This window comes from Megalops cyprinoides, chromosome 7, assembly GCF_013368585.1.
Source record: "Megalops cyprinoides isolate fMegCyp1 chromosome 7, fMegCyp1.pri, whole genome shotgun sequence".
Classification (NCBI taxonomy): domain Eukaryota; kingdom Metazoa; phylum Chordata; class Actinopteri; order Elopiformes; family Megalopidae; genus Megalops; species Megalops cyprinoides.
Genome location: NC_050589.1, coordinates 23100189 through 23117044, shown reverse-complemented (window position 1 = coordinate 23117044; position 16856 = coordinate 23100189). Strand labels below are relative to the sequence as shown.

The window sequence follows — 16856 nt, the reverse complement described above, 5'->3', positions numbered from 1 at the left end:
TCAAAATTTGAAAGAGTCCGGAGTCCAAAGGCATTGTAAGCGTCTGTGACCGCAGCCCAGACTGCGAAATCACAAAAGCTGCCGGGATGACGCTCTCAAGCTGCTTATTGCCTTTTTCATATGCACATACAATTACATCCCCTCTCTTTCCCCTCTCCCTCCCGGAGAACTCCTGTCAGAGAGTCGGCGAGGAGCGGGCGTGAAAGGCAGGATAGCGGCTGCCCGTCTCGCGAGGGCCCCCGCTAATAGAGCACGCCTTAAAAGGACCCCATTTGCATGGCAACCGGCTTGAAAATCTGGGCTGAAAAAAATCATAATTAAAGATGAAAAAAATAGGGGGGTGTGCCTTTCATAACTGTTCTGATTGGGGGGTAGAGCAGGGATTTTGTTGCAGGAGGGGGGTGGGGGTTGAACTGTGGAAGCAGTAGACCAAACTGTCACTCAGATATTGTAAGGAAAAGTATGCAGCCCAGCACATTTTAAACAAAAAAGTTTTAAAATCCGATTTACGCTCATCCTCCTGTTTCCCCCTCCCTGCAGGACAGAGGTGTGAGCCAGACAGCCTATCAGCGTTCCCACATCTGGTTTGGCCCTGCAGTTCGGACGCAGATGATGTTTCGCATTTCGCATTATGGTCCAGACAAATGTCATTTGAGGAAGATGTGTGGCGAAGGGGTGGAATTCTGCAGAGAAGCTGTCTCTTGAAGCCGAAGCCCTCCTGTTGAACAGAACATTGTCTGTTTCTTCTGTGGAAGCCAGGAGTGCTCGACAGCGGCAATACAGAAATCTGCTTAAAAAACTGACTTTGTCTAGTTTGTTCTCTTATACATTTGAAAGAGTTACAGCATACATTCTAATACATTCCAGTTACAGCAGAGGGCCGCTGACATTTCTGAGCTGAAAGCTTGGTCTGAAAAAGCCTCTTCTTTCTTTTTTTTGGCCACGAGGGAGGCCATGTAAGTGTGCGCCGGACCCTCGCAGCGTTCCTCCAGGACCTGCGGTTGTGGAATATTCCTCGACACGAGAAACATTCTCATTTAGAAGTGGTGGATGGAGGGGGGTCAACTTTCCCACACTCAACAGCCTGCACCCATCCCCCCCCAGTTCATCTCAGTCTGCTGAAATCACACAGAATCACATGCGTTTCCCCTGGTCAGATACGTTGCTTTTATAGAAGTGTGCAAGCTTGTCTCCTTATTCTAAATCACGCAGACCCGGCCTCTGCAGTGCACATTAGAACCAGTGACCTGAGATACAAGCATCTGTCTTGCAGCTGCCTGCGGGTTCTGGGAGGCAGGGGGTATTGGGGGGTATTCATTACAATCAGGACAGAGAGAGAGACACATGGACAAAAACGACAGAGACGCAAGCACATACTGGCAGCGCCACTTTCAGAAATCACCGAGCGTGCCGGAAAGTGTTATTTTCCTCCAAATTAGCAGGGCTATCGAGAAAAATGCCAAGGTCGCACAATGTGACTGATTGGAGAGCTGCCCTGGGATAAAAGTACCGAGAGAAACTCCATCCTCCCTTACCCACACACACCCACACACACACACACACACACACACACTGCAGCTCTCGTCCCTCTGTCCATCATACGCAGTCGCCTGGCAGGGCTGGTAAACACACCGAAGAGCTTTCAAAATGACACACACTTTCGCTTTCAACACCCCTTTTCCTCTCAGACAGCCAGGTTCTGTATTTGTCTCAGCTACAATAAAGCAGAGCGTGTAAGCCTATTCTGAGAGTAATTTCAAGGGCCCACTAAAAAGCGGATGTGGTTCGAGCACCACTATGTTTCTATGGAGTTCTCCACCACCGTCCGTAACAGTGCTAACGGACTCAATGGCGTATTCAATGATTGAGTGTATTCTGCCTGGTTTTCAAAGCTGCTTGTGCACACATTACCCCGAGAACCTTCTAAAAAGTGTTAATTAGTACAACCTACGCAAGCCGCCACTGTGCATTTGAAAAGAAGATGACGGATATTTGTGGACACGACCTCTGATGAAGATCAACTAATACAAATTTCACTGATAAGAGGGGTTTTAAAACCAATGAAAGCACCTGTGTCAATAAACACAATGTGGATTCATAAATAAGATAACTATACAGCATAAATAATCGTTTTTAAAAAGGCCTCACCTCACCAAAAAGGCTGCTTATTTGAGCTAAGCATGCTCAGTGCAGCTTGCGGATGTGTCTGAAGGAGGACAGTGGGTTGTCGTCATGGACACCACCCCAACATTCTGGAGCATGCTGACTGACTTGCAGACAATATAATCGCCCCTCCAAACACACACACACACACCCACCCACACACACACACACACACACACACACACACACACACACACACACACACACACATCTCACTGGCTGAGGGAAGACGGCACTGACACATTCTCTCATGTTTTACACCAGTCTGTACATTCTTATCAGAGCACGTTTCTGCCAACAGAGCGCTTCAATGCCAAAGCAAGACAGCAGCCAGCAGACTTTCTGCAGGCTAAAGGTTGAGGGCTTACAGACACAAGATTTATCCACCCGGCTAGTTTAAGACATCTCTGCACAAAATAGTGTCATGCTGCAGAATACAATGTAGAGAGACACAGGTTAGATCAATCACCTCTTTAACCTTTTAAACATGCTAATAAACAAAAATCAATTCATACAGAGTTTTTACATGTACATATATACATATTTATGTATTGGCACTCCTGTGCTCTACTTACAAGGAGTCAGGACAAAACGTCCCTGCATTAATATTTCATCCATGACAATTTATTATTAATACTGACATTGATTGGGTCTTGTGAGGAGTTCTGCTACAATGGCAGTAAGGACCAGTCCTCTTAAACACTGTCCTCAGTTCTCCGGCTCAGGGGAAGGGAAGCTGGGTTCACTGCTGTTTGATTATGTAGGTACCAGACTGAGAGCACACGCCACAGGTGGCCTTCAACCCTGTCACAAAAGGATCCAGTCTCAGCTTCCTGCTCTTTCATGATCACATGACCACCGGGCTGGGGTTTTTCATAGTGTGATCACAAAGCGAAGGATGCCTGCTGCTCTGGAACCCATGTATGGGCATAGCTGATATGGTCCTTACAGCAAAGCATGGAGTACACAGGTTGGAAGGCTGACCTCGGGATCTCGGCTGAGTAACGATAATTGTTATAATTCCTTGAGAGTTATAGCTTAAAATGTGAGCACTTAAATACACTGCCGTGCCCTTCTGCAAGTTACTTCACTGCAATTTCACCTCTGGTCAAAGTCCATCTACGTGAATAGGTAACAGAACTCACAAAGTGTAAAAACTGCATGGCAGTGCAGGTGTGTGAAGGTACAGGGTGACCCTCGGGGCAGGGCTTTACGTTACACCCACACTGTCATTCCTCCCAAATTACTCAGACACCGAATCTGACTGCAGCTTTGACCTCGTATGATTACAAACCCCCTTTTTTTTTCCTCCATTAGGCTGAAAGACGACCCTGCTCCGCTACGCTATGAAACGCGGCACTGCGCAGCGCAGACGCCCAGAGAGCTCGAAAGCTTTGAAATGTATCCCCTGCGCATCAAGCACCTTCGTTTCCAGGGGCGAGGTTTTGTCACTGTGACCTTGCAGTGCTGTTCTCCCTGCATAGCTGTGCGTTCAGGCGGTTCAAAAGACTAGATGTGATAGAATAATGATAAAAGGGGTCAGAGTGGAGCGCTGCCAGAGGAGACCTGGGTGACAGCACTGGAGTGAAGACAGGGATTCAGCAGAATCAATCTCTGCTTCTGTCCGGCATGTTACGTGTTAAAACTGAAGGCCTCTGTGCACATCCATGAAACTTTATTCCCTTTATTTTACAAGAGGCCTGAGCTCAAAGTTCAAAGACAATCAAGGCAATTGCAATTACCTGAGGAAGTCTACATGTGGTCCGCACCGCAAAAACAGCATCCCTGAACGGCATCGTGTGGCTTTATGAGAGTGCTGTTAGTCATTTCTGCCGATCCACTTACAGCGCAAACCTCCCTAGCCTTCATTTCTCTTCATTACCAGATAACGGTGAAAAGTTCTATAATAAAACCGCATCAGGCCCAACAAAAGCACGTTAATATTGGGCCGATGATCATATGTCAACGACCAAAAAATCTACAAAATGTGATGAGCGTTACACTCGATCCTATAAATTACACTCTGCGCTGTGCATCACGCTCTCCAGCGTGCATTACGCCTGTCATAATGGATTACGCTTGTCATTGTACATTACAGCCTCCATTGTGTATTACAGCCTCTTCTGTGCATTACGCTCTTCGCAGGGGTTTGGGGACCAACCAGAGGAAATTTGTGCAGCGCAATTTGTATTAAAAAAAAATGGTGCGATTTCTGTTTTTCAAACCAAAAGCAAAAGCGGGCCCCTCCGTAAGTTTGCCCGTTCGACGAGTTCCAGGATAATTTCCTCATGGTGGCCCAGATGGCCAGTAATTACACGGCTCAAGAGAGGAGATTACAGCAGCGGCAGAGATGGAGGCAGCATGAGAGACAGAGAGGCAGAGTGGCGTGAGAGAGGGGGAGCGGGAGGGGTTCGAGGGGAGACATGGAGGGAGGGAGAGACAGAAGGAGAGAATGAAAAGATAAAGACAGAGAGAGGGGGAGACTGCGAAAGAGAGAGGATATGAGAGGTGGGGGAAAACAGAAGTAAAGGTTAGGTGGAGAACAGCTGCAATGCTCTGATAGGGCCAGTGTGCTGAATCCTTCCAGTTACATGACAATAGGGGAGGGGCAGAAGGTAAGAGGGGAGGAGCAGATGGCAAAAGGGGAGGGGCACATTGTGAGAGGGGAGGGGCACACCGCTGAGGGAGGGGGTGAACCGTTGAGGGGGGGGGTTAGAGGGCTGTCAGGAGACAGGCAGGTGCAAGGCTGGATTGGCATATAGTGGGTAGAGAGTGGAAGGGTGGAGTGTGGTTTGGCACTAGCTGGCTGCAGATGTGGGCATGTGAGGGGACTGTGGAGAGGCAGGCATCACCTGCCCGGGCTGCCAGCCTCGCACAGGACCCCTCGGTGCAGTGCCAGAGCTGTTGGATGGCAGCGTGTTCGTGTGGGTGCCACCGGGATCAATGCCGGATGAACCACAGCTCTGGCAGAAGGCGATCCCCACAGCGTGAGGCCTCACGAACAGCAGAGTATCCCCAAGTACACGGTCAAAACATGAGCACCTGGGCCTCGGAAAAGCGGTCCATGTTGGGACCTCATTTTGCGATATTTAGAGAAAAGAAACAGAGAAAATGTGGAATTTGATGAATTGTGCTTTCACCCGCTGTCTTGGACAGGGATTCTGCCTGTTACAATTGAGACTGGAGGGCATTTATCATGGAGAGCAAAAATGACATGACAGATTGCACAATGGAATTTAAGTATATGCGCTGACACACACAAATACGCACACACGCACACGCACACGCACGCACACACACACACACACACACACACACACACACACACACACACAAGGACTCGGGAGTGAGAGGCATGCACATACTCACGAACGCACAAGGAAATGTCCCAGACACGCACGCACACACACAGGCGCATGAAGGGTGCGCGTGCACACGCACACACACACACACACACACACACACACACACACGTTTATAGACTTTTATTTTGCTTCTGCTGCACAACAATCTAAACGCAAAGGTAAAGAACTGGCAGATACAGAGCAGGAGCAATGCTGGCAGGAATGCTAACAATTCCAAACACCCAATGTGTCTAAATACACATAAACCACTGCGCTGAGCTCAAAACACAGCAGCCAGACAAGCCATGTGGAGGAGCTGTCATTGCATAAGAGGTCCCTGGCAAGTCGACATAAGCATAGCTGACGTTCCATTTAATATGCACTTCAGAATGCAGCTTTTTCATTGTGAATATTTCATCTCCAGCGATTGTGTGTCACACAGCCGTCCAAGCCCTGCTTTTCTTTAACTCCTGAGGGCGGAGTCTGCGGTTACAGCCAATGGAATAGCCAGGGAGGTGGGCTGTGGGGGTGAGGGACAGGGCAGGGCTGGTGGGCATCAGCTGGCAGAGGCTGGGTCCACAGTAGGAGCGTGTTAGGGTGAATAGGAGGCCGAGTCTGTGCTCAACTGACAGCTTTCCCTATTAGCCTGAATCCCAGCAGGATGTTCCTGTTGGGCTTGCAGACCTGGAGTAATGACAGCCTCCTGGCCCTCTGCACAGCCAGCCGCCCCTGCTCACATCTCTGTCTCACACACTCCTCTATCAAACTCAGACACGCTCACATTCTCTATCACACACTCACACGTGCACACACAGATGCAGACACACACACACACACACATACACACTCCTTCTCTATCAAACTCAGACACGCTCACATTCTCTATCTATCACACACTCACACATACACACACACACACATATTCTCTATCTCTCTCTCACATACACACATACACACATTCTCTATCCATCTTTCTCTCTCTCTCTCTCTCTCACACACACACACACACACACACACACACCATAAGTATGGCAAGCATGGTGTACAACTAAGTGGCAGCTGCAAAACGGTCTTACCTTATTATATTCTGCCCTGACTACATTTTTTAATTAACAAATCGGTTGTTAGCGAGTTATTGTCTGAGAAAAAGAGACAAAAATGAGTGGACGAGGACATGTATAAACAGTGAATAACAAGTTCCATCTGTGAAGTGGGGGAGCTCATTACAGCGGATATAAATTCTGCCATGTGAACCTCAGCAAGGTGTCTAATGAAACACACTATCAGGGCTAGACTAAATCTGTCTGTGACGCTACTTTCAGAGGTGTGATTTTGCAAAGCCTTGTCTTTTCCTGACTTCATTCCAGACACAAGAAATTAGAAATTTAAAAAATTACAACCATGAAATACAATGTAATTAAAGCAAAAAACATGTGAACATATGAAGCTAATTGACACAAAGGCACCAAAAATAAAGAATAATGTTATTGTGTTATGAATAGGGACTGCTCTCTAGCAGAACACCTCATGAAGATCCAAGAAAACCAGTGATTTCAGTCTAGCTGTCACCACAGACAGACCTGGATAGCCAAAGGGAACAGGCTGTGTGTAATCACTTGGGAGAGGCTGGGAGGAACATTTCCTTCCGTCCTGCCCTACATACCTTGCCATTAGGGACATCTTCTTTGCCGAATTCTCCAAATTCATCTACCACTTTCTACTTCTTCCCGAAATAGAGAAAGTAAAAATCCAATTAGGGGAGGGAATGGCGAAACTGTGGAGACGGCAGCACAATTTGTCTGCTCCTGCCGTACCACCGGAGAGGAAAATAATTATCAGGACAAATGAGTAATTACCTGAGTATTTTTGGAAAGGCGAGTAGGGATACCGTTTCATATGACTCTGTTTTGCTCATGCCGTATGGTTTTATTCTATCTTATAAATCTTTTATATGTCCATAGCTGCTACCATAGCCCTTACTGACTATAATAGGAATCAGAACGACACACAAATGGTAACAATCGGCAGCACGGCTCCTCCCGCGGCCGTGACTCCTCCCGCGGCCGTGACCTTCTTCTCAGAGCGCGGCGTCGGCAGCCGGGGCTGGCGTGGGAGACGCTCTGGATTCCGTCAGCCCCCGGGAGGAGCCCCCGGGAGGAGCCCCCTCTCTCGCCGATGACGGAGCGCAACCTGTCTCAGGCAGGGCGAGCAAGCGAGCACCGCGGGCAAGGGCGAACCCCGGCAGCCGAGAGCACGCTCTCGCCAGCTGGTGGCCACTCGTCAAGGTTACACTGCTACCTGCAAGATCAAACGCCTGCTGCTGCTGCGCTCTGATCTCTCTCTCTGCCGTAACATGGAGGATTCTCCTAGCAATGGAGGACAGCAGGTATAATCATACTGTCCTAATTTTTTGTTGCGTTAAATGTTACGTTTCCCTATTTATTGTTACTTTTCTCTATTTATGTTTACCAGGGCAATCTACATTTGATACAAAATACCCCACAGGATGTTTACATTAACTGCACTGCTTCAGTAATCAAGGACACAAAAGCTGTGCCCCACCCCATATTCAAACCTGCAACCTATAAATCCACTACTGTGCCACACTGCCTCCCTTCTGTCACATAATGTCAAGCCTCAGATGGAAGGGCTGAGCTGCTGTTGCGCTTGTTCCCCTAAATTACATCGCCATCTAGTGGACACATTGACCAGCACACCCAAATTCAGCAGCAGCCACGCACAGCTGACTTGGTGGAAGCTCAGCTGTGCAAATTCCTCTTCAGTAATTTGTACCATTGTTGTACACACGTTTTGCTTACATTAAAATAAACAATTATAACAATTAACACTCCTCAGACGGTGGCAAAGCCATTCCATAACTGCCACTCTGCCAAGGTTCTTCCTTATACTGTAAACAAGCAAGTTTGCCAACTGTGTATTAAAGGATGTGTGTGTGTGTATATATATATTGTAGTCCTTCTCTGTTGGGTGTCTGCTGGGAGGCAAGTGAACAGCAAGCATTTCTCTAAATCAGTCCTGAAAGTTCAATCAGTAGGCAGGCAGAGAGGACGCAGGCCAGCGGAAGCGTTTCATTACTGCTGCTACGATGGGCTCCCGAGCATTTCAGAACCGCCATCCAGCAGCCCGACTGAAATGTCATAGTCACATTCCATGCATGCAGCTGCACGTAATCACATGTGGACTGACTACTCACATGCTCCCCTCCTTATAAACAGGGCAGTGCTCCGGGATGCACTCATTTAGGGAACTATTAGTGCCGGTCAACAGACGAGGCCTTCAGATTAGGATTACTCTAGCCATCATTTACGTAAATGTGTATCTTTTCTCCCTTTGTTTAGTGAACACAGAGGGCTGCAGTGGCGTGTCCCAGTGCTGTCCTCTTAATCTGGCAGCATGGGCGGACAGAGCAGAGCTTTTGCATCCTTCTATGGTTTAATCTGGGTTTAATGGGGAGTGATAAGTGGGATCAACACCACACTATTCACAGACAGGACCTGTGACTCATGCAGTCTCCCTTCACTATGTTTATAGGCCACAGGAGTGTGTGACCATCTGTGTATGTGCGTGCATGCGTGCGTGCGTGCGTGAGTGAGCGAGCGTGTGCGACTGAAGTAAGGTACCTTGCTCAAGGGTACAACAACATTGTCCCACCCGGGATTCAACCCCATGATCCCCTGGTGTAGCGCAGCAGTGGGGAAGCCTCTCTTTGCGCATGCAGATATAGCTATCTGGTATTCAACACAAACCGTTCCCCCGCTCTGCGCTGCGCTGGTGCCTGGAGGAAGCCTACATCTGGAAGAGCAGGCCTTTGATATTCAGAGAAAGGCACAATGTACAATGCCTTCAGTGTTACAAAAGCGATACAAAACAAATCCAACAGAGCATGCTTTAACTGTTAAGTAGTTTTCCCGTCTTACAATAGGATCCCTCCGCCACCCACTCCAAAAACCCTTTCCAGACATCCTGGGAGGAATTCAACAAGCCAGGAAACCAATAAAGTAGGTTTCATCAGCTTCAGTGTCACCAGGACGCCCGCAACATAACAGAGAGCTTCTCCTGTTTCACGCGATCACCCAATCAGAGGACAGTGCTGCACCCTAATCTTCTCATTCTTTCTGCATCTTCCTTTGAGAGCGTGCTGACTGACTCTCTGGGAAAGCACCTAAAGTAGCGGGCAATAAAAATGTATTGATAAAAATGTCTTCACAGGAGTTTCGAGACACGCTCATGCCACACCCTCATCGTTACCTGATAAAGGCCAGGGCAGATCTGTGAGGGGACTGTCAGGTCAAGACAAAGGAACACAATGAAAAGATGTTGATCAGCTCGCCCATGAAGGTACTCACACAGGTCCTGAAACCACTGTCGTTGTCACAAACATGCTTCTCTTTTGTTCCCCCGAGTGAGTGGTGATATCACTCTACAGACGGATTTGTTTAATTTTGTCAGTAAAATTAAATCAATACCAGTTCTGAATGTGAGGACAAAGCCATTAAAACTTAAGTCAACCCAGCTATTTTTATCTCAGCCATGTAAGCCTGCAATAATTTGATGAAGAGGGATGCGAAACAAAGTGAGAAAAAGTAACATTTACGAAAATAAAAATTAAAAATGGCTGCTTTTAAATTTGTGAAAACGTATGATAGCAGTGATGGCATTGGCTAATAAACATGCATTCATGATTTTTAGGTAAGGATGAAAGCTGAATGATACAAATGACCGCAGAAAGCTAGACTTTGACCAGACTGTAGAATACCAAGCGAAACTGAAAACACCAGTGACAAGGGCTGTGACAATGACAAAATAATGAAAGACCTTTGGACCAGAAATTCTCCAAGCAATCAATGCTACACAAGCAACACAAAAATTCACCAATCACTGATTAATCCAAATGGCCTCCGGCACAGGGTCACTGTCTCACTCACTTCGACTGACATATGACTGACAACATATTTGAGGTTAGAGTCATGGCTGGTGTGTGATTCTTCAGCCTGTACACCGACATTCCACACAATGAATGATGAAAGGCTGACGTTCCACCTATCACCTACTGAAAATGACATGCATAACAAACAGCTGACCGACCTTTCTGGGTAAACAGGGACAGACATCCAACTAAGCTGATCACAAATTCCAACAATTTGTAAAAATGTAGATTCAATTTAGTTATGACATCACATAGAATTATTCTGAGGAAGGGGACTAACAAATAATGATGACAAGTAGTCATCGGGCAATCGTGTGCCAACCACATAAAGAGATGTTTTGAAAATGTTAATAGTTGCCAAAACATGTAACTGTTTTCGCCACACCATAAATTAGGTTCGAGTGATAAAACTAATAGCTACATGGACAGATCCACACTTAACCACAAAATGCCCAGGTGTGTGTGTGTGTGTGTGTGTGTGTATACACCAAATGTGGTTAAAAAAAGACTGGCATATCTGGAAGAACTTATTTGGATCAAACTTTCATGCCTTAATAGTAAGAAAAATCCTGGTGACATATCAAAGACATTCTGATCATTCTTATAGTGGTAAAATGTTTAGTGTCAGGGGTGTTTCATGACTGTTGATCCATTCCATTTGCGACATTGCTTTTGGGGAGAGTCTTGGAGCATGACCTCTTGTAGTGGCAAGTGGTACCAGGACAACACCCCGGCCCTCCCCCTCAACTCCTGTCTGCCTACCTGTGCGAACCTGAGTTTTCCAGTTCAGCAAACAGACAAGGGCACTTGAGGTTACATTTGGGAAGTGACTACAGTAAATACAAACAGACAGCAAAGGAATGCAGTCTCTGAATAGTGTTGCTCAGTAAATGCTAAGTGAGGGCTATCGTTACTCCACTCTTTCTGATCTTTGCTAAGGCTTGTTGTTTAAGTTGGGTCGTGAGGACAAATCAATAGATATTCCAGCTGTCTCTCATCAGACGGGATCTCAGGGCAGGACTACCTGCAATTTCTCAGCTTAAACAGATAAAAGTTGACCAATGTAATCTCTCTGCTATGGAGGGGAGTGCAGTCACCCTATACAGAGGGGAGAGCAGTAACTCTGGACGTGGAGGGGAGCACAGTGACTCTGTAGAGAGGGGAATGCAGTTACTTTATATGAAGGAGGGTGCAGTGACTCTATACAGAAAGGCAGGCAGAGATCCTGTATATGGAGTGAAGCACAATGGCTCTATATGGAGGGGAGCACAGTGACTCTATATAAAGGAGAGGGCAGTGACTCTATAGGAGGGCAGGGGAGTGATTCTAAATAAGGAAATATGGACAGAAAGGTCAATGTCTCTATACGAAGATGGGGGAGGGCAGTGGCTCCGGATCTGGACTGAGAGACGGTAATGGAGAGGCATTGTGTTACAGTGGAGGTCACCTTTATCCACGGGCCCATTCCATCCCTTAGCCCAGAGGTGCGGGAAATTGGAAGGGGGCAGGGTAGGGCGTCTCTGTCCACTGCACTGCCCTGGAGAAACAGCTTCATTGTAACCCCCGGGGCTCTGGGCACCTCTGCTCACACACCAACAGGGCAGTGTAGCGATGCACAGTTCTGGCCTCTGGCCTCCGGCCTCACATCCTGCTCACATCTAAGCTTCGGCTCCTGGATGATGGCAGACTTTGTCCTCTAAGCTGACTGTCACTCTGACTCAAATCTTTTTTACAGCACAATAAATCTATTTCGAGCACCTGTGGGTGTGCATAGCATACAGTTTCAAAATATGAACTCACTCTCCATCTGCTGCTAACCGGATTGATCAGAAGTCTACCGTTCATGGCTGCATTTGTCACTCTGCCTCCGCTTCTCCTTTCTGTGACTGCTACGGGCAAACAGACAGAGATGCCCTAACAATTAATTAGTAATGGCAGCCACCCCTGCAAGAGGGGCTCTGCCACTGCTGAATCTCAGTTTTGGATTATTTTGGATGTGACAGCATTTTTCCACTGCCCCAGCCCACCCCCACATTCATACACGCATGCACGCACACACACACACACACGCACACACGCACACACACTGAGTTCAATAGATTTTATGCCTATTGCCAGCACTGAAACAGTAATTCTGAGGAAAACATTAACGGTCATCCATATGCTGCCATACAGGACTCCCACTAATAGGCACTAACGGGCACAAAAATTCACACAGTCACCACATCACATTCATGCAATCATACATATGAAAATATTCACCACACTCAGAGTCCAGTCATACCCCCACATGCAAACATACACACGCACATGCACAAACACATGAATTGCATTCATATAGTCCACTGATATACACACAGTTGCACATCCACACACACATGCATGCACTTGCACGCGCACAGACACACGCGCACACACGCGCACATGCACACACACACACACACATTCAGTCCCCTTACACGCATTCCTACAGTCCATTCACAGAGCACACCCAGGCTACTGCACTGCTGGCCAGGGCTTTTGTTCCTTCCGGCCATCCTGCAAAAACATGACGCTTTTCTAAAAATGGCATCTCGCAGTGCGCAGTAAACGCTTGCCTTCACAACGCAGCCCGTGCGCCCGATCAAATGCTCCTCTGATCTCCCTCCAACATCGGAGCCGAAGCCACCCAAGGGTGAGTGCTGTTAGAAAATCAATGTGACGTGGAGGATGGGGCGTTCAAAGTCGCTTTCCCTTCGAAGACTGAGTCATGTTCGCTTCTCCGAGTGTTCACCAAGAGGAGAGTCGGTGGACATTTCGCCTCTCCTCTCTCCTCTCCTCGTCCTACTGTATTCTCTGTTTATTTAACGTGGAGAGGAGATGTTTATAAAAGTTTGGCTAAACACAGGCAGGCCAAAACGCTTTTGTTAATAATAAATAATATAAACAGATCCTGCAAAGCCTGCTGGGAAATCTCTCTGTGATTGTCCTACATCTGAGCGCTAACAAGCCCTGGACCCAGCGACGTCCCCGTGCCCCTTCCAGCTCTGTTCCTTTCGTTTCGGCAAACACGGCGGAGCTGAAGAGGCGCGAGGCGGTTTCTGTGGTGGCACAAACGCGGCAAGGCCTTGGAAAAAAAAAAAAAAGCTGAGCCCCTGTGGGGTACTACACGAGACAACTGAATGAACTCCACAGAACTGTAACTAACAGTCCCAAGAAGAGAAAAGGAGATAAGCAGCCATTTTTCAACGACTAAAACACTCGGTCATGCCTCGGAGGTGCATCTTTTTTGTACATTTGATTCTTGTTTGTATTCCGCGTTGCCTTTTTTTTCTGCTCCGAGCTCTGAATGTGCTTATCTCATAATCTTCCCTGAACGTTCTCAGCGAGCTCGACCGCCGCTGCTCCCAGGGTCCATGGAACATCAGAAAGCTATATTTCATCTGACAGCTGCACAGCTGCCTCCGATGAGGAAAGGAAGGGCCTACCAGGAGGACACAAGCCTTCAGGATACAGAAAGCACAGCCCCCCTGTACCAACACACTCACAAATGAACCTGTAACATCACCCTAATTAAGCAGAACTGCCCTCTGGAACACCACCCTAATTACATAGAGGTGCCCCCATTACACCATTCTCATTAAAGAGGAATAGCCCTTATAACACCACTGTTATTGACTGCCCGTTGTAACACCATCCTCATTAAGGAGACTGGCCCCTTCTAACACCACCCACATTAAGGACAACTGCCCCCTGTAACACCACTGTTATAAAAGAGAATGGCCCCCGATGACACAACTACCAGAGAGCAGTACATCAGGACAAAAAACTGCCTCTCACTGTAACAGTCCCAAGTACCTCATAAGAACTGGCTCAAAGTGTAAAAGACAGCACACCGAAGCTGCCCCAAGCAACCCACAGGTCCCTCAGAACAAAACAGTATCTCTGCACAGGGACTCTATACCTTGAATGCTATTCCAAGAGCAGGAGGAATACGCATTAATGAGAACACTGCAGCCTTTATACACGGTACTGGAACCTTCTCTCCATCCGCTCAACCGAGATAGCCTGCACATCCACTGGTTTGTATGTAGGTCAAACGGTGCACTTTTGGGGCGATGTACTTGGTGGAAATGCTAAGATTCAATCACATTGGATTTGATTACGGGAAAAGAAAGCACAAAGATACCATTCATAGTGCAACACTTGACACATTTTGCGTTGGATTCCAACACCGACTGGCAAGTGTTGACAGACGATCTGTTTGAATATGCACGGTATGGAAGAATGAATGACGTTGAAAAGTGCATTTGATGTGTGGTACATTTTTTCTTTTGCTTTTTTAAAACAACTGCCCAACAAGATTTTTGTTAAGTATTGTTTTCGCTCACGTACAGAGAGGTTCGAACCCCACTGTGGGGGGAAAAGTATGCTGTAGCGAGGATCTGGAAGCAACAAGACTTATATGGGAAGCCGCAACTGCTGTACTGAAGCACCTGAGTGCATTAACACTGTATTCATTAATTCAAACACTGAATCTTACTTGAATAGCTTGATAGCCATTTCAGTTCAATAGCCAAAACTATTGCCGTTGAGTGGAATAATGATGTTTAAACACTTTCTTATTGTGAGGAAAAAGATCAGCTGATGGTAGAAATAACGCAGTACCAGCAAAGTTATATAGCTAATTAATATAACCAATAGCAATAGTTAGTTTCCAAGCTAGCTGGCTAGCTCTGTAACTAAATCGTGTTTCAAATTCCACTTCCGTGCAAATTTATGAAGCATGAATCAGTTTCTGAAGCAGACACTCAACGTATCCTAAACCGAGAGAATACACTGTTAGAAGCTAATATAAGGCAATAAACAGACATGCATTCCTGCAGTCCAAAATTGCTCACCAGTTGTTGAAACCCCCTGCATCTTGGGCGAACAGTTGTTGACGTTTTGCTCCTATGGAAGTGCTTTCCAGCGCGGGACTGGCCGAGAGACGCTGGAGCTGGAAACGCAGCAGAGCAGACGACCACTTTACTGCTTCCCAGATTCAACTCAAAACGAAGAAGTATATCCTGACTTCAAAGTCCACTTTTTCCCTTCTTGTTGCCAACTTCAATCCCCACTGCGGGTCCTAATGAGCACATCGCGTTTTGGATACCGTTTATCTCTTGCGGAGGGAGCTGTCTTTCCTCGGACCCTCTTTCTTTCTTTCATTTGTGCATTGATCCATTCACTTCTCCCGGCTCCGTCTTCCTTCCTCTCGTCAAACTGTTTTTAGTTGTGTGCAGAGGAGCAATGCGTGCGGCGCGCACATGGACGCGCGCTCCCGAGAACTGGTAGCACACCTTCCATGGTTTTTTGGTAATTTTTTTCCACAAAATGATTTTTTTTTTCTGGACCCTATTCTTTTCACGTGTGCAAATTCTTCAACTAGTGGCGGTTTTCTGTTGACTGGAGTGTATATTTAAATACACTATAATTATTGTGTTAATTAAGTGTTGCATTTCCAGGTTTTCCCAAAGACCTTTAAATTGAGGTGATATAGGTTTAAGGTGAGGTGATGTAAATGTAGACTGTTCCAAAGTGAAATGAAGACTGCGAATTGTATAGCGCTGTAAGATACGTCTGAGCCCTACCGGTTAAAGATGTGGAAAATATTATTCGAAGATACATATTAAAAACATATATTATGATGTGAAATATTATAAGCTTGAGAGAGTGATGAACTGCCAGTGCGATCTGTTTTTCCAGTATCTGCTTACGACTAAAGACTGTCACTGATCATACATGTACCCCTGCAGTTGCTATCGCGTGCACAGTCCTCTGCACTGCATTAAAAGAATTACATTCACTTTTAGACACGGTTTTCTAATGCGGTCTGACAGTAGCTAGCAATAACATTGGTAGAAGTAGTGATACGTAAATATCTTGTGGCATTTCTGCTTTGATTCGGTCTTGTCTTTTCGTCAGAGTTGACAGCGTTTGGTCTTGAAAACTGAACGCTTCGCTTTTGACTGCAAAATGGAAAGGTTAGAAACATCCAAGGGAGCTCTTACTGATGTCATTTTCTTTTCATTGTATTTAAGCTCTGCGTTTATGCGTTTCATCAGACAATATGAAATATCACAACGAAAAGTCAGAATTATCTATCTTGAGATAACGAATGACACGACATTTGTGACGCATATAGTAGTTCAATAAGATGCGTTTTACTGAAGAGTTTAATCGTGGATTTAATTAATGATGCCTATCGGAAATCCCAATAGCCTAAATACGTTCGATAAAACTTTGAACTCTGAGGGAGACTCGAGGCAGCTGCATGGTCTTGAAAATAAATGGTCCATCTCGTTATGCTTTACAGGCATAGACAACATACAAATAGTCTTGTATGAAGCTCCATTTGTCTTGACAACGGTTTTGGTCTT

At 46.5% G+C, this 16856-nt stretch overlaps 1 protein-coding gene across 2 annotated transcripts in view; it reads right to left on the bottom strand.

Annotated features, from left to right (window-relative positions):
• The window catches only part of fgd (faciogenital dysplasia), a 58622-nt gene extending 43025 nt beyond the window's left edge, over nt 1–15597 (bottom strand). For both annotated transcript variants that reach the window (XM_036534130.1, XM_036534131.1), the window contains exon 1: nt 15336–15597. In XM_036534130.1, coding sequence (XP_036390023.1) covers nt 15336–15357 — 22 coding nt within the window. In that variant the 5' untranslated portion in view covers nt 15358–15597. The remainder of the gene's footprint in view (nt 1–15335) is intronic.
• Nucleotides 15598–16856: the final 1259 nt, after the last annotated feature.